This window comes from Bacillus rossius, chromosome 6 (assembly GCF_032445375.1).
Source record: "Bacillus rossius redtenbacheri isolate Brsri chromosome 6, Brsri_v3, whole genome shotgun sequence".
Taxonomy (NCBI): domain Eukaryota; kingdom Metazoa; phylum Arthropoda; class Insecta; order Phasmatodea; family Bacillidae; genus Bacillus; species Bacillus rossius.
The window spans coordinates 10,372,214-10,396,448 of NC_086334.1; the positions used below are offsets into that span (position 1 = coordinate 10,372,214).

A 24,235-nucleotide genomic window follows, 5' to 3' on the forward strand; every position below is an offset into this window, starting at 1 on the left:
TTTTTTTTCTAAGGCGAACACCTAAATTGGTCACTAACAGTTAACGACATGAATTTATTTATTCGGGAGACAAAAATCTGCAATGTTCATTTTTATCTCATCGAGACCGTCAGGACCGGAAGGGAAGTGGTTCGTGGCTTAGTTCTGGAGTCAGTGGAGATGACAAGGGGCAGATCTCGCTATGTCTGTGGTTGCCTAGAGTCAGGCACAGGGTGTCGCCATAGAACAGTGGCAGACTGGTGTTCAGCTTTTTTGCAATCTGCTAAGGCTGCGAAGGTATTATTTGCCAGCATGGGCGTAAATCCAGAGAAATTCACCCTCCTTTTACTCGTGGAATCAAAAAGCCCCTCAAATAGGGGCAAAACATGTCTGTGAAATGTAAATGATAAACGTAAATTAGCCTCCCCCCCCCTCGTAAATCTAACATATTTTCGTCCCAGCTAGCCAGTACTCACCAATGGTTACGTCAAGTATGTATATACATGAGTGTGTATGTATTCTGTTTTTGAGAGAGAAAAAATACGTTTTTATAGATTTGTGATACCGAATGAAAAATGTAACTCGTTTAATACCTAAACTATAGTTTTTATTAACAACCTTTAAGAGTTTGCGTAATTAATTGAGTGTGTTAATGTAAACAGCAATATCATCGTGTGATCAATCTCCCCGCAGAGAACACTCTCTTATGGTCGCACCGAACAATGTCCAGTCCAGCTGTCGGCTCCTGGACAGAGTGGCAAGCCACTCCTGAGAGTGGACATGTACTAAAATAGATTATTCAGAATATTTGCATTTAAATGAGGAAAGATTTACTTTTTAGGTTGCTTCTCACTTGGATAACCAGACTGCTTTTACTGGTTTGACGGCAGATGACCTGTGTCCGAGCTGCTACGGGGTAAAAACGGTCAGTAGCTTCGCTTAATTACTTTCAGAGACTATTTTTATCTGCCGTAAAACGAACTCTAAAGCGAATGGCCCTAACTTGGAAGCTATAAACTTGTGATTACTAACTAAACGACTTTTAGCTGGGCCAATTTCGTTTGGATAATGTTTTAGAGCCTCCAAGTACTCAATCAACCTAATTCAAACAATTAATTCGATTCAGGCTTCGACTATTTTTCAAGTACGAAAATAAAACGGATCAAGGCATCAATGATTCTTAACCAAGAAAATTAGACTTTTTTTTTATACGACTGTCTAATGTAAGCAAGCGTGCCAAGTTCGTGGTGTCTTTTCTGGCTGGGCTAGACTCAACGAACTTATATAGTCAGGTTGGGATTGTTTGTCTTTTTATGCTGCCATGCTATCTTCTATTCTAATTGCACATGAACTATGGACATTAATTTTTCGTTCATACGGTTTTTGTACGTCTTTTACTGACCACAAGACATCCAGGGTGTTTCCAACTACCCAAGATCCAATTGCCACTCACATGATTAAATGTATTCATTGCCTCATAAATAAACAAATTATATAAATTAATCTGTCGATTAGTAGGACTTATAGCATTTCGAGTTATAGATACCAGTTCCCCTAACAACAGACAGATAATGATATTTTATTTGACTGTTTGTAAGGCTTCAACTTTCATGCTTGTAACGTATCTTCGATTCCTGGCTATGATAAGCTAAATAAACTTAAATACGTTCTTGGCTCGGCCAGTAAAAATTCAGTTTTTTAGTCACGGAACGTTTTTGATGCAGCCGATCCAAGCGGTAGATTATGTTTCATCCAACCATAATAACTGAAGTGTGCTGGGTTCGATAACCAGCAACCTCCGTGTCTGCCGACGAAGAGAGTATACTGGGGGGGGGGAGGTTCTCTAAGCTTAATTAGAGATGTCTTGTTACAGTGATGAAACTCCTTTCAGAACAATTAGTTATACCTGGAAACAGTTGTTCTTCAGGAGACAACCTGATATATTTGGAAGATTTCAAACATGTTTGAGACGTCCATGTCTTGATTGGATCTTTCTGCCTGTGGGTCGGCCAACGGCTGTATATTTGAGAGATCGACAGTATTCGCTCATCTACGCCCTGATAAGATCTGTTCTACCGAGCCGGAGAGTGATATGGCAAGCGTCCTGCGTGCAGTCACGGTGGCTTGCGAGATCTCTCTGCGCACAGGCACATTATTCACACAATCATTATTTAAGACTACTGGCTTACCACATCAAACACTCCCCCAGTGTCCTTATCCCTTAGGGCGTAACTGGGTATGAGATGAGATGGATCTCTTACATGTCCCATTTCGGAGAAGCTAATAGGGCACGGGCAGGGCGCAGCTACAACTGTACCGCGTGGTCACGGCAGCGGGACGCACACTACAGCGATTGGCCGGTTGGAGACGCCTCTCCAATCGCGCGGAGTGTCCGCGGGTAATGACAGCGTGTCGCGTGACCAGGTAGCCGTTCCACGCCTCGTGTGCCACGGCGAAGTAGTCGTGGTTCAAGCCGCGTGCCTTTATTAGGCTTCTGACTACAATGTAGATGATTACACAGTTAAAAAAAAAAACTTTTGTGTAGTCAAACTTTATGACTAGAGACCTGTAAAATTCGCGATTTCAAATCCCTAAAGGATATACTTCCATGATCCTCTACGCACTCGTGCAAATTACATCTGCTGATTGGTTACCGACTCGTAACACCTGTTGACTGGAATGATCATGATTCGCTAATTCTTCTGTTAAAGATCTTTCATTGGCCCAGAGTCCTTCGGATAAACTGTGGCCCAATTACTGATGAAAAATAATGTCAAAAGTATTTGGATTCTATCCTATCGCGAAATGAATCCGCGAATTTTACAGGTCTCTATTTATAACTATTTTAGAGGTTCTAAGTAAAATGTAGTAGTTCCCAACAAGAAAACTACTTCTTATAGGTATATATAGGTCAGTGGAGTCCAGCCCGAAGGAAAATCAATAGGTACTAAAAAAAACCGTGAATCTACCTGCGTTTTGAATCATGGCAACACCGCATAAGTCCCGCGTCTAAAAGTCTTTCCATACTTTCTCTACCCAACAGCAGCGGTCATGTCACTTTTAATGGTGGCAGAGATGCAGGAACACATTTTAAAACGCTCTAGCACCGACGGCCTATCGTTTGTTGGTAGTTTTATTTAATTTAATAGAGCTTCTATTGCGTGTGTTGTTGACGAAGTCGCTGGCCGTTCAGTTGCCAGTTGAATCACGACAAGGACGTATAATGCAGACAACAGCCAATTGATAAAGGCTCTCCTCTTTCACATTACGTTTGAATAACCCAGCAGGACAAGCAAGGACACGTCATGTTAAGCCAGAAGAAGGTCAAGTAAGAACAAGCCAGGAAAAGCCCAGACAATATAGGAACAGTGAAGACAAGCTAGGACAAGCCAAAGACAAGCCAGGCCAAGCATGTACAAGTTGGACCAAGCAAGGACAAGCAAAGAAAAGCCAGGACAAGGCAGAACAAACCAAGGACAAACCTGAACAAATTCTAGACAAACCAGGACAAGTCAGAGCAGTTCAAAATGGTCAGGACAAACCAGGATAAGTCTGGACAAAGGCAGGAAAAGCAGGACAAATTCAAAACAAGTCAGGGCTCAAGGCCGACTAGGGAAAGACCAGAACATGTCAGGACAAGCAAAGGACGATGCAGGACAAGGCTGGACAGGCCTAGACATGTCAGAACAGGTTCCAGCCAGAGAGGTCGCACACTGCCGCGGTACAGAACGGTCTCCTGGCTTCCAGCAGCGAGAGAGCTAGCAGTGCAGTGCGTGACGTCACGCGCCGACCACTCACCGTGCTGACGGAAGAGCTGTCGTTCCTCCACTTGTGCAGGCGGCCCAGGATGCCTGACGTCACAGACAGCTCGCCCTCTGACGGCGGCTGCAACACATCGCCACTCGTTCACACATCGACCTCATGTTCCCCAGTGCTGCTCGCCATTGCTGTGAAGTGACTCTGCGACTGAGGTGAATGTTCTATGACAAATTCAAAATGTTGTAGTACAATTCACAAAATACTATGTTGAAATCGTTGATAAAAAAAAGTGAATTAGGCTATTGAAATAAATTGTATGAATTTGCAGTTTCAAGTGAAGCAGTTTTAACTATTTATAACAGTTTCCAACATTTCAATTGGATAGTGTGTTATTTTCATAATACACGTCCACTAGTGTGCATCAACGTGTTTAAGCAGGAGATAAAACATCATTTGAATTTATAAATGTTTCGCCTAAACTTGTTTGAGATATCTATGTTTAGTAATTCGCAGGTTACACTTGAATATAGGTTCTGAATCTATTACAGAGTGACAGTTAAAAATATTATAATGGTTGTAAGCAGTTAAAAAAATAATTTTGTATAATATGTATGTAGTTCTGTTCATGAATAGTTGTGCATATATATGGAAACACCCAGAATAGTTTTTTAAGGGCATACCAAAGCAAATGTTACATAATATAACTAAATATGTAAGTCTAAAAAAAATTACTTTTCGTCTATTTTGTAAACACTCAGGCCACAAAAACTAAATACAATTAATTAAAAAATATATTTTTACTAACAATTTTTTTAATTAATTATGAGATTCCGTGGTTTATGTCACAATTATCTGGATTCTTTTCTCTTTGTAATTATCTGCGTTGGAATCTTGGAAAACACGAACATTAAAACTGCAGCAACTGCAGCAAACAGTTCTGGTTTCATCCAAGTCATAATTAATTACTACCATTGTGTATTTTAGACTGCTGTTCTGTGATAATTTATTGTATTGTTGATTTCAATGCGAGGGGAGTGTTTTTTGTTCATCTATCTGAAGGCTCACGCACAATTTTTTTCCCTCGCGGAAAAGATGCCGCCGCTGTGTATCACCGATGGAGCGGTTGTCTCCGCTTCTGTATGCTTCTACGTGCAGGTAGCGGGAGGGGGTTCGGGAGACAGGCATCTGAGAGACTGTGAGTGCTGTCTGAGAGTGTCAGTCCCGGGCGGCTGCGGTAAGGGACACCACTCTGTCTCGAGTGTTTGCAGGCAACTCACTCCCCTCCCCCTCCTAACCACCTCAAGGACAGGGTCCCGGGGTGAGCCGTGACATTGGCCGCCGCGGCGGGCGTGCCCAGCTACCACGTGAGGCGAGGTGATAAGGTCGTCCTCTGCCGGAGTCTCCATCGCGCACTCGGCCTTACGACCTCTGACTCCTGGTGAGGCACAGCGCAGGGCGCGTGTGACTGACAACCTGCTGTTTGCTGAGACAAGCCAGCCGTGTCTTAAAGTAATGTTAGAAATACTGACGTAATAAAGTTTTCAGTTTTCAGCGCTTCATAAAAATATATATAATAAGTCATACTATACAAAATTATTTACTTTAATTAGATTTAAAAAAACAAACATAGTTTGAACTATAATATGTAAGGACTGAACAAACCTCGTAGTTTCACAAATTTTCGTTAACTATTTGATAATTATAATAGGTAGAAATTTAATATATATATACTGAAAGAAAACTAAACTGAGTTTCTTTAACAATTAAAATTCATTTACACGATGTACTATGCTGAGAATTTTATATTTCTTAAAATTTGAATGGTGTTCGTTTTCAAATATGTGACATTGGTAGGAACATTCCAATTTCGCCTTCGACATTGAAGCACGAGTCGTGTGAACGCGTTCCGAAAGAAACGAAGCTTACAAGTCCGTATGAACCGGTCAAACACAATCCGGAAAGAAAGGTAACATTTGCCGGCCCAAAGAGCTCGGCTCGTCAGTGAGCGAGCGAGCGGACCTAGCCCGCGCGGCAGTACCTGGTCGCCCATGCCGGTGATGATGGGGCGGTTCCAGTAGGCGGCCAGCCTCGCCACGGGCTCCAGGGCGAAGGCGCAGGCCGGCCCGATGAAGGCCACCACCTTGTCGAAGAAGTGCATGTCGGCGGCGAGCCCCGGCGCACGACGGCCCGAGCAGGACGGGTAGCTGCGACACGCACTGCTGCCAACACTACCTCCGCAACAAGCAACACTTGTCCACTCACTACCTGTGGGTGCCTTTCACCTCTGGTAACATGGGCCAATAACACACGGCACTTATTTTCTTACGCAACAAACCATCATGATCAGGGGCGCAACAACTAAATTTCCAAAAGGGGGGGGGGGGCAATATACCTTTTTATAAAGAATCATCGATCCCCCCTATTGAAGCGGGTGGTACGGGGGTCCTCCCCCGGGAAAATTTGTATTTCAAGGTAGAAAATGGTGCTATTTAAGCAGTTTTACTATCTAAAAATTGATTACACAGCATTTTCTTTGCCCCCCCCCCCCTGTTGTTGCGCCCCATGATAATATTTGATAAGAGGGCTCTGCATGCTCTCAGGATGAAACACACGTTTATATTTTTATGTTCCTGACAAAAAAAATACATCGGAGGCTTGGAAATCGTACTCTTCATTTCTCCCAGCGAAATATCTCCCTTTTCTTCCTCATTTGGCCAAGGGGCGCAAACAAGTTGGCATAATTTTCTATAAATCTTCTAACGTAGCACATCATGCCTAAGAAATGCGTGATTCTTTTGACTTTTTTTTTTTGGCTGGGAAAATTTACGATGGCCACTATTTTGTCATGATCATGAACATCATCCCTCGCCGTCAACAAAACACCAAAATGTATTACACTTACGAGCCCAGCACACCTTTTAAGGACTGCTTGTCAAGCCTGCTGCTAGATGGTTATTAAATAGCATGCTTAGCTGTTGCAGATGTTCCTCAATTGCAAGTGTATATATACAGATGTCATCTAAAAGGAAAATTACTAAATTTTAACTGAAAACCATTTAATGAATATCTCAAAACATACATATACACTATGATCCAAAAGTAACTCCAAATGGCCCCCTTTTCCTCTGGTAGTGACTTCAAGGTGTCACAAAACCAGTGTATTTCTTACTATTGGGTTCTAAAATTCACTGATGAAATGCGGCATTTATATCTAGTACTGTAAAGTAACGCACTGCCCTAAATACTGTAATATAATCTCGTTTTTAAGTACAGGAAATCAGTCTAACTTAATCCGTTCATTCATAATACGATAATCCAAAACTAATCTATAATTTTAAGGGGTTTTCTTGCGCACCAGAAAGGCCAGTGAGGCATAGGCAGAGTTAGTTACCTCAATAATATCTAGCTCTTGCAAGTTCGCAATGATCTCTCAAAAAAAAACTTCATTTTTGGTGGCGCATGCTGATACAGGACTCACCGAACCGGACATTCGTCCACCAATTCAATTTTGTAAGGCATGAGTTCACACTTGCCCACTTTACTGGTTGTTAAATCATCTAATCATGTTACGATATTTTCAATTTCACTCCTTTTCTCCTGCGACAGAAGTTCCTTCAAGCCCTTTAGACCTCCACAACACACTTTTCTTTTACATACAGGTTTACCCAATTCAATCTTCCTTTGCTTGTCAAATGCAAAAGAAATGTCTAATTTGGATAGGCCTATCTTCAGTGGTCTTTGAGGGGAAAGGGGGTTAGAAGGTGTAATGATTCTCCTCCAAAATGTTTCAAAATGTAATGCTTAATAACTTTCAAGCTATCTGAGGAATCTTAAGTGTTTTTTGAAAACCTTAAAATCATACATATTAATTAAGTCTTAATGCATATTTAAATAGAGGGCCACTCTCTCATTTTGCATATTCATTGGCTATAAATTGAACAATATATCAGTCATTTAAATCTTGTTAATGAGTTGCATTGTTAAGCTTCAGAGGGTGTCTATGGCCACTCTTTGCCTACGCCCTCGTGGGGCATGGACTCTGACAAATATCGCCTGCTCACTGACAGCTCTTTTGAGAGATGCCTAACATGGATTACCCATGAGTAGAGACCCGTAAAATTCGCGTGTTCATTTCGTGTTAAGCTAAAATTCAAATAATTATACCTTAGTGCTGCTTCTGTCATTGGTTCACTGTTAATCTGGAGGACTGAGGGCCAATTAGAGACCCTCACTCATAGAAGTGTCGAATCACAGGCCACCCAGTCGAGACGACTCACAAGTCAGCAGCCAATGAACAGTTGGCATTTGCCCGAGTGTGTATAGGATATTGGAGTCTATCCTGGAGGTCATTGAACCCGCGAATTTGTCGGGTCTCTACCCATGAGCCATACTTTTACTGTTCGTGTTTCTCATTGGCTTATGTCAAGTGTGGATCAATTGCAGAAGTAGTCAAAGGCAGAAGATTTTGTATTTTAACCTACCGCGGAACAAAACTGCGTATTTGATCTAACCTCTGTAAGTACAGTTAATGGAATGTTTTGGGCTGCGGCTATCTCCCGGACTCCTGTCGCTCCAGGCTAGACGCGACTCTACGGTACGTATATTGTAGTGACCTTAGTGAGCTAATTGGTGTCGATACCAAAGGTCACAGACGCCTCGTTACTGCACTGGGTGGCATGTGATAGCGTCAACACTTCTCCGTGCTCATGACTGGCTCATGCCCATCCATGGAATGTCTAGTCATAGTAGAGTGGATGTGGATGTGCTTCAAGTCTAATTTGCTGTCGCACGAATCCACACACAAAATCCTTCTTGCTGTCCCCGTCTCAAGCCCTGCGACAAAACAAGGTAGTTTTGAGTGGAATATATTATAGTGTTGATAGTTCAATAACCAGTCAGAGTTGTAGCCTGTCTCTCACTGGAATTATCTGCACCAAGATAATTAATTATAAAAATCAGTGTTGGGTTAAAAAAATTTTTTTCTCAAATCCGAATCTCGAATTCGAGTCCCAAACAGTGCCTCGAGTCATAATCTAGGTTAAATGAAATAAAAACTGCAAAAGTCTTAATTATCTTTTATGTGGTTTAAATAAAATTATACTTAAATGAAACATCAATTAAAATACAAAATTATGCTCTAATTTTCGTAAGAAATACTCAGTATTATCTCGAAAACCGTATTTCATATATGAAAGAATAAAAAAACCATCGCCGTGTGTTGTACAAAGTTACAATGTCTTTTTTTGTAGTGTTACAGACTTTTATTAGCAACTTGTTTCCGAATGAGTCTTTTGTAAAGGTACAGAAAGGTACACTTGTATCTAAGGGCGAGGATGGATGCGGGTGAGGGTACTCCATTGACATGGACAAGGCCAAGCACTGTGTTACGTCACAAGACGACAGGGACCTCCAGGGCTGTAGCGCGGGGTGTTGGTGTATCGAACCCACGGACCCCCGCACGGGGTCTGGCGAGGAGCTGGCGAGGTGTGCGAGGGCCATCGGTCGAGACGAGGGACAGGCGTCATCGCGACGCAAGGAGCCTTTATCGCCCGTCGTTCCGCCCCGCGTCGTCGTCAGCGACGCATGTTTTATTCAGCGGGCGTCGCGGCGTCGCCGTGTCGGCGCCCGCGGGCTAACAATGGGGCGAGGCTGTGTCGCCGTCTGGGGGAGTGCCTCCTGGGCAGGATGGCGACGTCCGCCACGTCTCGGCTCCCGCGCGTGCACGGTGCTGCAGTCCGCTCGCCTACGTCACTCCCGGGATGACGCGGTCTGATTGCAACCTCCCTCCCTCCCGCGGCCGGCGGCTCTGGAGAATGGCAATCAACGGTGCAATTCCAGCGCCATCGGCGGTTTTGTCCCGGCGAGAAGGCGTCGCTTGAATTTGTGTCCGAGGGGGAAGGGGGAGGGAGGTCCTGCTGGTCGCGGCGAGTGGAATGTTAATTAGATTGATTGTGTAATTAGGTCCCGCTGAATAACGGTCGTTCGGCGCGGCGCTGCGCATCGGTCGGACGGTCCAGCGGAATCTGGAAGAGCGCCTGAAACAACACGATGAGTCGTGTGGACCTGGGGCGCAGGCGGCTCTGTTGACGGAGCAATTACAACTTCCACCTCCGTCTGAAACAACCAAGCGCCGGATCTGTTGTGTGCGCAGTGCAGGCAACAATAAAGAGAGGGAAGAACTTCATATCTTTAATTGTATGGACAGTACTCTGTGGTAAGCCAGTTTCGGAACCAAGGTATCTTGTACACGAGTCTCTGCTAAGGCATGCGAGTGGATTCCAACTTGTCCTATTGCTAGAAAATAAAACACTCAAATGAACTGAAAATAGTCACATATACATGCCGAAAAATACTTTGGTCCAGAATGAAAGCAGTGTGTTCAAACTTGGCGCTGCGAAAGGACTCTGCAAGATGTCTTCCGCTCAGTTTGGTGTCGCAATTAACCACCCGACGAGACCCCTGGGTCCGAAACCCTGGGTTCGATTTCCTTCGTACTGGCAATTTTTTCGCTGGTACCATATCTCATCCCAGCAGGGGCGCAACAACTAAATTTCCAAAGGGGGGCCAATATACCTTTTTATAAAGAATCATCGATCCCCCCTATTGAAGCGGGCCCCGGGAAAATTTGTATTTCAAGGTGGAAAATGGTGCTATTTAAGCAGTTTTTTTAAATCTAAAAATTGATTACACAGCACTTTCTTTGCCCCCGTTTGCCCCCCACTTCAAGGTTTCAAAAGGGGGGGTGTGAGGCAAAATATCCTTGACCCCCCCCCCCCCCCCTGTTGTTGCGCCCCTGAAATCCCAGGATCACGACTGTGCTTGGTCATGTTTATTAGAACGACGATGACGCTGAAGGCACAGTGAGAGAGGTAAAAAAAAAACCACCGGAGACTTGCGCTGCACAACGGGTGGAGCATCAAGCATTGTCCGCTACTTTCATCGCGGCGGCGTTACGGAGCGAAGATAAGAGCACATTCCCCCCTCCCCCGCTGACGTGGTCGACCCACGTTCGAATCCTGGTCACGCCAAATATGGTTTCTTGCCGAGAGCGCTGTGTTCGTCGCGAGCGCCGGTCCCCACGGGGGCGGCGCACAGACACTGAGCGGCAAGAACTCTGTCGCCACAAGCGAGTGGAACCTTGGTGCGGGTGTGGTCGGACAGCTGCCACCATCACACGTTGATTCCATGACCTCCGCAAGTCGGTCTGTGTTTCTCCCGGGCATGGAGCATGGCTCCATGTACAACCCTGGCGAGGGAAACCTTCTGAAGATGGTGTGAGTGTGAGTGTGCGCCGTGCTTGTTCCGACGCCGGCAACTACACAGCAGAAGTGCTGAAGTCCGGCGGCCGTGTCTGGCGGCGGCGGATAAGCCCCGGGGGAGGGGGGAGTGATGGATGGTCGCGCGGGATCACGGTCGCCGATCAGCCGACCAGGAGGGCAGCTCATCCCAACAGCACACACCGCGGAGCCCGCCCCGGCCCCACACGTCACACACAGGGGGGCGTCTTCCGCTGGACCGCAACACGAGCATATTGGTAGTAGAAGCTTAATATCAAAACTAACAAAAAAAATTGGTTGTCTGTAAAGTCGGTTCACGGACGATAGTTCAACGTGACAACGTCATAACAAAACATTGATGAAATGATTGCATACTTTTATGAATAAAATTGAATCATTTTTATTGAATCATCACTAATTTTGTATGGATACAAAGAAGGAGTGAAATGAAATCTACAATTTAATTAATAAATTTTACTTTTATTTGCACTCATTAATTCAAATATGCTTATTACTTTAACGAAGAGATTATTTTAACTAAAACTTTTATACATGTTTGCTATTTAACTTCTTCCAATCTGTGTTATTCTGTTAAGGATAGGACGATGATAGGAAAAGTAGGAAACCAATGGGAGTGTTTCAAGTTCAATGTGCCTCGAAAAAGTCAAATCGATGGTTGTTCCAATCGAGTGGAAGAGAGATGGATGCGGCGCAAGCGTACAATGAGCGTAACGGGACACCGCGTAACGGGACAATGTGCGTAACGGGACACTTTTTCGTGCGTGCAGCCGGCGTTAATCGATTTATTAGACGTTGTCACGTCAAAAAATCCATCTTCGAACGCTTTACATTTTTGGTACGTTGCGAAACCATAGATTGTCGACAAATTTTTAATTATTTTTTATCTCGTGTTCTCCTCATTACGAGAGGCCACATTGGAGCCAGGATTTGTTTAATACGTTTCAAAAACCTTTTGTGAAATAAAAAATATATATATTCCCTTTTTTGTTGTAAAACGTATATTGCATGACGTATTGCAGTCTAAGTGTCTAATATTTTAAGGTCGGAGTTACAGGTTGGCTTCGAAGCTCCGGGGGTGGACATCACGCTACTCCGAGATGCTGAGACATCGAGGGGTCCTGGGAATACAAACCAAAGATGAGGTGAGATGTGTCGAGACGCGACGTGTGCCGGGCAGGAAGCCTAAGATGTACATCAAGCTCTGTCTCTGCCTGAACACGCCCGAATATTCACCTTCGGCCAACCTCGGGTTTATTTTAATGTAGCTATACGAAACCTAACTAACCGGCCATAGTGTTTTAAAGTGTTTTAATGTAGCTAACCTAACCGACCACTTTTAATATTTGAATTCATTTTTTCGGAGCGAAGTGTGTGTGAGGCTGCGACGGGCCTACACTCTAAAAAATTTTTGTACTATTACAAGGGAAAGTCTTGGAAACCCTGTTGCCAAGGATATTTCTTGCAAAACTACAAGGCAGAGCCTTGCAAAATCGCACATGGTACAAAGCTCTGCCTTGTAGTTTTACAAATAATATCCTTGGCAACAGGGTTTCCAAGGATTTTCCTTGTAAAATATACAAAAATTTATTTCAGTGTATGTGAGTCCCTGGAGGCAGCGCCCCACGCCGAGAGCGGTAAGTTATGCGGATCCTCGCGTCACCCAGGACGGGCCGGTGCTAAAGGCAGGCCGCGGCTGTCAGTCACCGGAGGAGTTATTGCAACCCCGCCTCTGCCCCGCGCGGCCCCGCGTCGCCGCCGGCTCTTCAGTGGCTGTCGAGGAGGGGAAGCCTTCTTTTCACAGACGAGAGAGCCAAACGCCCGATCGTGCATCTTCGGGTTTTAATTTGTTCATTGTAAATAAATATGGCGGTGTTGACAAAAGGAAAGATCATAAACAAGGCAACGGTATTTATTTGTACGCCGCCATATTTTTTTTTTTTCGTTTGCCGTGTGTCCGTGAATGTTTATTTTGGAAAACTCATGATAACTAATGGTCAATTAGGTTAGGTTAGCTACATTATAAATACTTAAAAACATTGTGGACGGTTGATTTGGTTAGGATAGCTACATTAAAGATACTGTGAAATCGTGTAAACGGTTTCCCAGCCCTGGATAGCTACATATTAAAAAGTTATTTGCTAAGCAACCTTAAAATGATTTTACAGTATTTTTAATGCAGCTATACTTACCTAATATAACCAACCATCCACAATTTTTTAAAGTATTTATAATGTAGCTAACCTATCCTAATCGACCGCAAAATTTAATGCCACACCGGTTTATACAATGAGATAGAACGGCGTATGACGTATGAGTAAGCTACATCCCAAATAAATACACCTGTTGTGGTACGGAAAAAAAAGGCGAGCATGAACTTCGGGGAACTTCGGGTGTGGCTCTCTCGTCTGTGAAATAAAGGCTTTCCGTCGAGGAGAGGCCAGCTCCATAGTCGCCGGTTTAATGCGCTGTCTTGCTTAGTGGACTACTGGTACTGACACATTTTCTGTTAAGGGTACGTTAATGGTGACACTACTAAGGCAGTGTCTCATCTGAATAAGGAAATTGTGATGAATAATTGAAATTCTTCATTGTCCGAAACGTTTTAAGGATGTGTTGGAACCTCCGAGCCCATTATTCAACATTCTCGTGAACTAATTTGTTCTAATTGAAGGCTTTTCAGTGGGATTATAAACACATCTGACGACCCTCCCCCCTTTTTTTTATTGAAATTTTAAATTGTCAAATATACTACGCCTGCAGGGCGGCTTCCGTTGTTTCATTTTTTTTTTACCTTGTTCGACAAGGTAAGGACCGCCTTTTGGCTCTAGTGGAAATGAAACAACACCAGAGATCAAAGAATTTCCCTGATATTAAATATCAGATTTTAACAAGAAACAGAATTTTTGGGAAGATATTTTATTATGCTTTGTAAAATCAAAGACTGAAAAATATCTCAAAATTAAAATCATGGTCAAAAATATTGAAAAATGCAATATATCACGTCGTTTTCATGAAGCTAAAATGTCCATTGCACGTTGTAAGCATATTTAGCTGTGGAAGTCTCGCTGTCGACTCTCTGTGCCCGGTCAGAAGGAACACTGAATGGAAGTGGAACGCCCCGGAGAGCGATTATCTCGGCTAGTGTAACCTAGCCGCTCGAGGTTCCAGTCCTTGCCCCAGGCCGTCCCGGTGTGTCAGGCTTGCGACTCACGCAATCACTCACTGGAAACACGAGCACAATCAGTGAAGTGATCCTGGACCCTGGCTCGCCCGCGGGGAGACGTCTTCTGCACCTGGCTGGCTCTGCTCCGGTCTGCTGAGGTGGTCAGTTCACCAGCGACACACGGCCATCTGCGTGGCTCTGCTCCGGTCTGCTGAGGTGTGCAGTTTACACGGCCATCTGCGTGACTCTGCTCCGGTCTGCTGAGGTGTGCAGTTCACCAGCGACACACGGCCATCTACGTGGCTCTACTCTAGTCTGCTGAGCAGTTCTCCAGTGACACACGGCCGACTGTGTGGCTACTCTCGGCTAGCAGCGACCAAGTCTTTGCTGCGGCACCCAGGTTATATTTCACTACCAAATTTAGGTTCCATATTTCACTTGATTCGACAGTAATTGCTATTGTTGTTTAGGTGCCCGCCTACTCAGGAGTGTAATAAGTCCATAAAATTTTGCCCCAGTTATAAATTTTAATATTATTAACTGTAACACTTAGTGTTGTGGAGTTTTGGTTGAAGGTCACAATTAAAGAAAAACTCAAATAGTTTTAGATAAGCGTATGCGTATTCTCGCTTGCAGCACCACCTACGCTAAATGGCGAATAGTAAGCGGTGAAACTGTAAACTTTATTTGGTAACAGGATGGAACCCATCCCTATATGACTGTGCGATAGTGGTTGAACGTCCAAGTCCCTGACCGTTGGATTGGTCGTAATGTTCGAGACAAACAGAGCTCTTTTTCGCCGGCCTCCACGTTCACCGGAATTAACGCTATGTAATTATACCAGAGTTGAGACAGTCAAGTTAAAGAGGACATTGCTTCCATTACTCCGGACTTGTTAACCAAAAGTGTGGAAAGAATTAGATTTTATGTTGGATGTGTGCCGTATAACTAAAGGTACACACATTGAACATGCAAGAAAAAACTATGTTGGTTTATCTTCAATTTGATGTACGATTTGTTGTAAATAGTCTAAATTAAATTTTTATTATATACTATTGAAACTGGGACATTCTTTTATGGTCATCCTGTATTTGTTAGGCGGGATGATGAATGAGATTCCCTCTGGTGTTTGAGTAGCCCGGTGACGCCTCTAAGCGCATGGCAGTGAATTGGCGCGCCGTCTCTTCATCGTGCATAGGGCAGATATGATATCTGAGAGGTAACCACGACGTCATATGGCGATAAATTAAGATAAAGCTATAATGCAAGGCTCTGAGTGATTTCTAGAATTCGTACCGGTTGTTCGATGCCAAAAAGTTATCCTGAAAGAAAAGTTTTTTTTTTTTTACTTGACAACGTCTAATAAATCGATGAACGCCGGCTGCACGCACGAAAAAGGATGACTCATTGTCCCGTTACGCTCATTTTACGCTTGCGCCGCATCTATCTCTCTTCCACTCGATTGGAAAAACCATCGATTTGACTTTTTCGAGGCACATTAAACTTGAAACACTCACATTCGTTTCCTACTTTTCCTATCATCGTCCTATCCTTAACAGAATAACACAGATTGGAAGAGGTTAATTAGCAAACATGTATAAAAGTTATAGTTAAAATAATCTCTTCGTTAAAGAAATAAACATATTTGAATTAGTGAGTGCAAATAAAAGTAAATTTATCAATTAAATTGTAGATTTCATTTCACTCCTTCTTTGTATCCATACAAAATAATGATAATTCAATAAAAATAATTAAATTTTATTTATATAAGTATTAAGTATGCAATCGTTTCATCAATGTTTTGTTATGATGATGTCACGTTAAACTATCGTCCGTAAACCGACTCTGCGCTCGGCGTGTGTGCCCGGGCAGGCGGGGCCTCGAGCAGCCAATAGGAGGGCAGCTCCCGCCAGTGGGTCACGTGTCCGGACACAGCAGCAGCGGGGGAAGTCTGTACGATTTACGCCGAGTAGTCCACATGCCCGCACATTACCGAATACTTGCCTTCGGGTGTCATCGGAATTTTTTTTTTTTTAGGTGAAAAAAATTCTTTTTTAAATGCCGGAAATGTCAATGCTAACTTCTCCAATGCTACCAATGAGAAAATCTAGTCAATGTGAGTGTTAAATATACTGGAAAGTTATGTATGAATGAAAAAAAGAAATAAAACACCATTTATGTTTGTTCTTATGAAATAATAAATTTGTAATTATTAAGGTGAGTACTTTTTATAAAAAGGAAAATAATAATAGAAACAACTAATTTTTGACAAGGTTTTTCTGACATTGTGATTTAATAGTTCACAATTTTAACAAATGATTAGTTTAGGTTTATGCATTACAAATCTGTGATATAGAGAATGAAAATGGTCAGTTGGGTTAGGTTGTGTGGACAGTGGGTTATGATAGGTTAGGTCCATTTAATATTCTTTAAAAATTAGGGTGATTGGTTAGGATAGGTTAGCTACATAGCTAAACAAAAAAAATTGCGAAGTCACCAGAAGACAGTTATTCGGTAATCTCCGGGCATGTCGAATACTCGGCGTGAATCGCAGGCTTCCCTAGCAGCGGCGCGCAGCAGGTGTGTAGCCCTGGGCGCGCCTCTGTGACCTCTGACCCGCCGCCCCCGCCGCGTGGAGGACACCTGACTCCCGCGAACCTCCTACCCCCTCTCCCCACCAACACCTCCTCACCCGGCGAACTTCAGGCTTCAAGTTCCATCACTAATCATAATGGTCCGTGAAAGGTTGGAAAATTTTTTTGTTATAGTCAGTAATTTTTTTCTTTTAAAATCTTTTTTTTTTATTCTTTGCTAGCTAATGCCCGGCATGTGTTTCTATGCCTCTTTCAATTTTTTTTTTTTTTGTAATAGGTTAGAAGTAGGTACGCATATCTCTGTCTACGGCCTTCTATAAAGCTCACTTTATTTATCTATATAAATAAAAATCTTTATAGCTCTGTCTCTCTATGTATCTATGTTTAAATTTTATCTATATCTATATATATATATATTCCTCCCTATATCTCTTTTTGTTTATATATTCCTATTTATATCTTTAAATTTACAAAACAAAAGTCGAACACAAACATTCATTTATATATATTTTTAATCTAACTATATATATATATATATATATATATATATCCTTTTTACCTGTCACAGGTGTGATATAGTAATATAAAAACACGAGCGTATTCGAATGCAACGTTGTGTTAAAATTTCAAATAACCGGCGAATAACTTTCGGAGATTTAAGATTTTGAATGAACGAACAGCCACAGGACCTGGTTCTTAGGTTTCGATGAAGTCAGCACTCGTAGCTGGTGACTGCTGCGTAACTTGTGGTTGACCACCTGTCCATTTGTTACTAGTTACCACGCTGTAAGTACGTAAAGAAAATAATATAAGGTTATTTATGCCTTTCCATGCCAAATACTTAGAATAAATACAAGGGCTTTTTTTTTCAACCTCCGATGGGCTATAAAAAAAGACAAATTAACGTAACAAAATAATCTTATCCCCAAAAGTGCAGCAGTAAATCTCTTGTTTTTCTACATAATCGCCAAAACGACCGAGGCATTTGTTATATCGTGACACAAGCTTCTGGATGCTTTCTTCGAAGAAGTTAGCCGCCAGTGAAGAGAGGTACAGGGCCAGCGCCTGGATCTTCCTCTCCCTCATGACGCCGCTGTGAGGCGGGTGGACTAATAGTGCGGGGAATTGTGCCCCGCTATTCGCTTATCTTGATTCTTGCGTGAGCTATTCACTGGCGGCTAACTTTTTCAAAGAAAGCATCGAAAAGATTGTCACGATATGACAAATGCCTCGATCGTTTTGGTGATTATGTAGAAAAATAAGTAAGACTAAGTAAAATTATAATGTTTTATAGCACATCGGAGGTTAAAAAAGAGGCCTAGTACTTCCAAATTAAATTAGAACCAAACCATGGCACACATAAGACGGCGGGAATCTTCCGTTATATTGTGTTTGAGTGTAATTGCGTTGGTTTCGCGGAGTCAAGGCATGGACATGACTTTTTTAAATTACTTACATAATGTTCACATTCAAGTGGACATAATCGTAAAGTGTTGGAATGCAAGTTGTCAAGTAGCTGCACCTGTCTGTCTAGAGGTGATCGGTAGAATATGCTCTGTTATGACAGTTAGGTCTGGCCATTCATCTACTGAACATGATGGACAGGTACCACATTTAGAGTGTATAGATATTAAGGTTTCACAATATTTCAGTGTTTGCTTTAACGTAAATGTTACATGCTTATTTTGTTACCACTTGACGTCCATAAAAGACACAGCAAAAGAATATTTAAACTTCCTTACTATCAAATTTGTTCGAATTTATTATATACCATCATAATATTATCACAAGCCTTGGTCCAAAGGAAATCTTTATAAGTCCACGTATAAGTGCAAGGTTTAAAATATAATGTTTGAAGATCAATAAAATTCACTACTACCTGATTGGGCATAATATGAAAAATCTTTCTAAGCTATTCAATGCTGATTGCATTGAGTTAGAAACATTCAAAAAATTGTCGCTGAATGGAATATGACAATATGTTTTATCGATCATTTTGGAATATTGGATGTTGGACAAAATATAGGATATAACGTATTTACGTTTTTAACATGTTCCAGAAGTTTATAGAAGTTTCCAGAATAAGTAGGTACTTCAAAATCTATCAATCCCTTCAGGGTGTGCCTAAAAGGATTTTTTTAGTTGAAGAAAATACAACGTCTCTGTATATCGCAATCCACTATACGATATGACATATAATACTTTAGTTGCAGTTATATCATTGGATAATTTCATCTGAAACTTGCTAGAATCATTTCTTGGACACAATGTTCCGTCAAAAAATGTCCTGTAACATATGTATGAATTAAACATAATCCGTACAAACGTAAGTACTTTTTCTGCAAATTGCGGGTGTGTCTGAGATCATATTTCATTCTCTTGCTGCGCGATAGTGTTCGAACGGACATCCTCGAGCTTAAACCATCATGTCTGGTTTCATTTCAAGGGCAGCCTGTGCGATGTACCGATAGAAAGGTTAAAATTACACACAGGAATGGAAATTGCGATCGGCGCGCGACTGGATGAGCTCAGCACACTGCATCACACCCGCCCGCTGATTGGTCCGGGGCAGGGAAGGCTTCCCTCAGAACCAATGAGCAAACACAAAGAACCTGAGAGCGCACGAGACGGCCAGTGTTTGCTCCGGGAAATAGAGACTGGACGTTCGTCCTTTTATCTCCCCGTGTCCAGTAGCGATCACAGCCGCGGCTCGCTGATAAGGTCGACATTCCCTGGCCTTGCGACGAGCACGCTCGCCCTTCTGTCTCGGCGACACGGGCGTCTAAAGAAAAACATCTCGTTTTAAGCGATGGTCGTACAATTCCCTCGATGAGAAACAATTGTTATAGCTTTATCCTATGATAACTATAATGTTTTAGCAACATAAATTTGACTAAATCCCGTTTATTAGTTTATTTATTTCGTTCAACTCAAATAATTGTAGGTGAATTAACGTCTCCGAAAAAAAGGGGGTTGTCTGTAAAGTTGGTTTACGGACGATAATTTTACGTGATAACGTCATAACAAAACATTGATGGAAAATTGCATACTTTTTAATTTTCAAATATTTTTTTTCAGTTATTGCAAATTTAATTTAAATAATTTGTTTAAATATAATCACGAACAATGATTTATAGAAATAAACTGAAATCAAATCAATGTCAATAAATTGTTAATTTGAAATGACGAAATTGGGCAAATAATTTTTTTTTTTTTAATTGCTGCTTTTAAAAAGCCCGCCTTAACCTGTTTGATGTTTTAGAAGATTTTCTCGCACGGTGGTTGGCCGGTTCTTGCACGCTCGGCTCAGGCGGAACGTGACAACGAGTCATGCTTTTTCGTGCGTGCAGCGGGCGTTCATCGATTTTTAAGACGTCATCACGTCAAAAACAAGAAGAAATATTTGGTGCTTTCTTAAATAGCTGTAAAAATGACATGACAAAGAAGTATCACGCCTACAACGCTGCCTGTGCTTATAGGCTACTGGGCGTTTGATGAGCGGCTTGGTGTCTCCCTTAGCGCGCTCCCTTGCTTCTGTCCAATCAACGGTGTCAACTCCTGCAGGTAGGCGGGTCTCGAGCCGCGACGCAGCCATCATCAGAGCTGGTCGAGCACATCGCTGGAGAATGGAGAATACTATTTCGTACGGTTTTTGTGGCTCACTAAATAATTCATCTATGCTTAGATATGTAAGGGACACACATCCAAATCTGTGGAGGTAATGACGCTGCACAGTTGTCGCGTCAGTGGACCGCGCGGCCGAGGTGCAGTGTCGGAGAGCTGACACGTCTGTCGCCTGCGCGGCAGAGCTGACGGGACTACAGCCTGGTGACGAGATGTCTGGGCAGAGAGAGCCAGAGGACAGTGCAGTGCTGCTAGGTCACTGAGGGTGTGCCACAAGCCCTACCGCGGCGCGCAGTTACCCCGAGCTGAGTCCTGGGTCGACCCTCTGGCGGAGCAGAGCCTACAGCCACTAGACTTCTTGTACAGGGCTGAGCACTCAGATGTGACGAATAAATAGCAATGTCTGAGTAATTACCTGTCGGCGTATTAACTGAAGGAGCCCTTGATTACCTTCCGGGAAAACTTCAATGCAAGCCACAAGTGCGTCCTGCTCTCTCCAGTTTAACACTGGTGGTGTCAGGACCTTTCGTTTGTTGCGGGTGTAATTTTGCCGCCCGCGACGCCCTTCCATTCCTATCGACTTTGTGCTATGTTTACTCCTGCAAGTGGGCAAACCCGCCGAACACCGAAGCTTCGCCGGTTGCTGGTCCTTCTGGCAACGCCCCGCGGAGCTTGTCACGTGACCATGAGCACAGACACGTGATCCGAAAGTAGTTCCGGCGCGAGTTCATCCGCGAGCCTTCTGGCCCGTTCTGGGAGGCGAAGTCGGTTGGAGCCAGAGGGGTGTAAACAGGCCCCCCTCGGGCACACTAGGGACAGAGCAAGGGAGGCTCTCCAAGAAAGACGTCACCGTGACGTCGCCTTAGCCACCGCCAGGCAACACGCCGCCTTGCTGTATGACTCCGCGCCTGTAGCCTCTAGAATGGGCAAGGAGCACTCTACTTCTGTTTTGATCTCGGGCTTAGCGCGGTTCAGGACGAGGAAGCAGTGGTAGTCGTCGGGGAGATGGTGCAGACGCGAAGGAAAGTAACTCGCCTACGAGTTGGAACTCGCCGAGCGCGAGTAGTCAAAAAAAAATCGCTCTCGGTTTTTGGGTACCGTTGGGTGGTCAGAAGAGACTCGCCGGCGAAGTAACCAATTTCAAGCCGAAGTAGTTGGAGCAAGAAGGGAGCATGTACCAAGAAGGCAGCAGTAACAAGGCAGTATCACAAAACAGCGACTGTAAACATTTTATCTACGAGTTGTGTGTGCTGTTTAGAACGAATGACTTGTCACTGGAGCACACTGCTTGTGTATGGGCCGACGTCCCAGTGAGACGACTCCGAACGAGGGTACCAGGTGGGAGTCGAGGAGCAGTTGCCGACGACTCGCGGAAGGGGGATCTAGGCCAGTGTTTCGCCCGAGCGCCCGAGTCGTCACAGGCACTTCCTAGTGAAGTTCCTATCAGCCGTCAGCGCCAGCGAAGTCCGGGTAGAGAACTGCAGGGGCTGGAGACGGGAGTAGACGAGTAGACGTCAGGAAACTACTCGGCAGGCGAGTAGACGTCAGGAAACTACTCGCCGCGGGCCCTGGACTGGACGTCACCTTGAGGACTTTGAGGCGAGTGGCCGGACCACCTGGATAGGTCCCTACATCCTGAGGGGAATCGTTCGTCTTTGTAATACGTATATTTAGATTAATGTTTATTTTGAATTAAGAGAAACTAGGCATTAGTCTCATATTTATTCTTGAGTGTTTTATCGTATGTAAATTCGTCATATTTGTAGTTATAATTGTGGAAATTGGTGGTTAGGCTGCTGTCCATAAATAACATTCAGATTTATCAGCGTTTTTCTTTAATAAGGGACTAACATTTGTATGGGAAGTACGTAATTTTTGAAGTTGGTATTTAGGCTTCTGAAGAACTATTGAAGCAAGTACCTAAAAAAATTCATTCAGAGGGATTTAAAGGTTGATTTATGAAAAAGGTAAATGTCTCGGATCGCTCTGAAACTGATGGGGAGGAAAGAGATTCTGAACTAAACACGTTGAAACGGCATGCATGCGTGTCGAAGGGCCAGGTTCCTGTCTGGTTGCGAGTGAAACAGCACCGACTGGCGACGACGAGGTCTGACCTGGCCTGGCGCTTGTCCAGCCACACGCCGTGCGGCCCCAGCAGCTCCCTGTTGACGAGCTCCAGCGCGATGTCGATGGCGGGCCCGCAGCGCTCCAGGTCGAAGGGCGAGTCCAGGTGCGAGGCCATCAGCACGCCCACGTTGTAGCGCGCGAGCTGTCCGGCGAGCTGTCCGGCCAGCTGTCCGGCCACGAGGAGGAGCAGCAGCAGCCGCACCGTCATGGCGCCTGGGGGAGAGCACACCTGGGGGCGCGCGCACCGGGCGCAGACTGGCCACGCGGTCCCGGCGCCGGGCGTCGCGACGCCGCGCGGGATGGGGGAGGAGGCAGGGGGCGTCGCCGCCATGGCAACCCTCCGGCGTCCGTCCTCCGAGGACCCTCAGGGCGGGCTGCAGGCACGCGCCCCCGTCTTCCCGACGTGTCTCACGTCCAACACGACAGGAGTCAAACAACATACTGTCACGATTTACCGCGGGTTCGTAAAGGATAGCCCGATTAAAGACTTTTATCACGCACAGTTCTATTTATTACCGCTATTTACATTACTAGGTAATAATCTAAAAAAAATGCCAATTAATCAATTGTACTTTAAAAAAAAATATGTTGCTTCCTCCAGTCACTCGTTTCTCACAATCCACACGCCTCGCTGGGCCGCAACTCTCGCTGCAGCGCCCCTCGTGGTCCTCCGTCGCAGGACTCCGTCGCCACACTCCGCCGCCGCCGACGCACTTCCCCTTCGCCGAGATCCCACTCGACGCCTCGCTCGGAACTCCGCCGCGCCCCCGCGACACTATCGCCCGGAACTGAACTCTTCGCCCTGGAACCTTCTTCGTCCAGGGACTTCGCCGTTTCTATCGCCCAGAAACTCCGCCGCGGGAAAGCTCCCGACTTCACTCTGAACTCTCTGCTGAGGCCGACGTCCTCTTTTTTATGTATCGGCCGTCATTTCTGGAACTCACGAGCGCGGCTGAGGCCAGTCGCGTCATTCCGCGCCGAAACGACGGCAGAAATCTCTCGAAACACGTGTCGGCGGCTCGCGTAACTCCGCAGCTGTCAGGTTTCGGATGTCAAACGGCGCCGCGCGGGGAGCTGAGGGCTGGAGGGAGGGGAATAGGGGAAGCGGCGACCCAGGTGCGCACGGCACATCTCATGTTACAGCGGCATGTGATATCAGCCCAGCTAGCTCTGCACCTGCGCGTGACGCAACCTTGTTCACGTTCGTAACAATACGTTAAATTTCGTCCACTGCTAACTTACATATAATCGAAAGACAATGTCTACACTCTAGTAACAAAAACCAAGATTAACTTCCGGTTAACACACATTTACCTTTACCACGTGTAAATAATTTTATTGCGAACACGGGTTGTCTCAACTTTTAAGTCAGAGGTTGTACCCAAACTGTGTGAGCTATGGTTGGCAACACTGGATAGCAAGCTCGTTTCTCAGTGTAATAGAGAAAGAAAGAAAAAAATCTATACCATCCCACTGGGAATTAAAAAAAAAAAAGAGAAGGTAATAATAATGGTGTTTAAAAACCAAAAATCTTATTTGGAGCACAAAAAAATGTAAATAATAATGTTAATACATATGAAAAAGGTTTTTCGACTTTTCAAATCTACATTTAATGTTTCACGTTTTGAAATATGCAATAATGTCTACTGTATAAATGTACAATGTGATAATATATAATTAATGTCCACTAA

General features: G+C 44.1%; 1 protein-coding gene across 1 annotated transcript in view; it reads right to left on the minus strand.

Annotated features, from left to right (window-relative positions):
- The window catches only part of LOC134533382 (atrial natriuretic peptide receptor 1), a 52,301-nt gene extending 29,426 nt beyond the window's left edge, over positions 1-22,875 (minus strand). The window contains exons 1-3 of the mRNA XM_063370902.1: positions 22,532-22,875; positions 5,777-5,942; positions 3,778-3,864 (exon numbers count right to left, since the gene is read on the minus strand). Coding sequence (XP_063226972.1) covers positions 3,778-3,864; positions 5,777-5,942; positions 22,532-22,875 — 597 coding nt within the window. The remainder of the gene's footprint in view (positions 1-3,777; positions 3,865-5,776; positions 5,943-22,531) is intronic.
- Between the last annotated feature and the right edge of the window lie 1,360 nt (positions 22,876-24,235).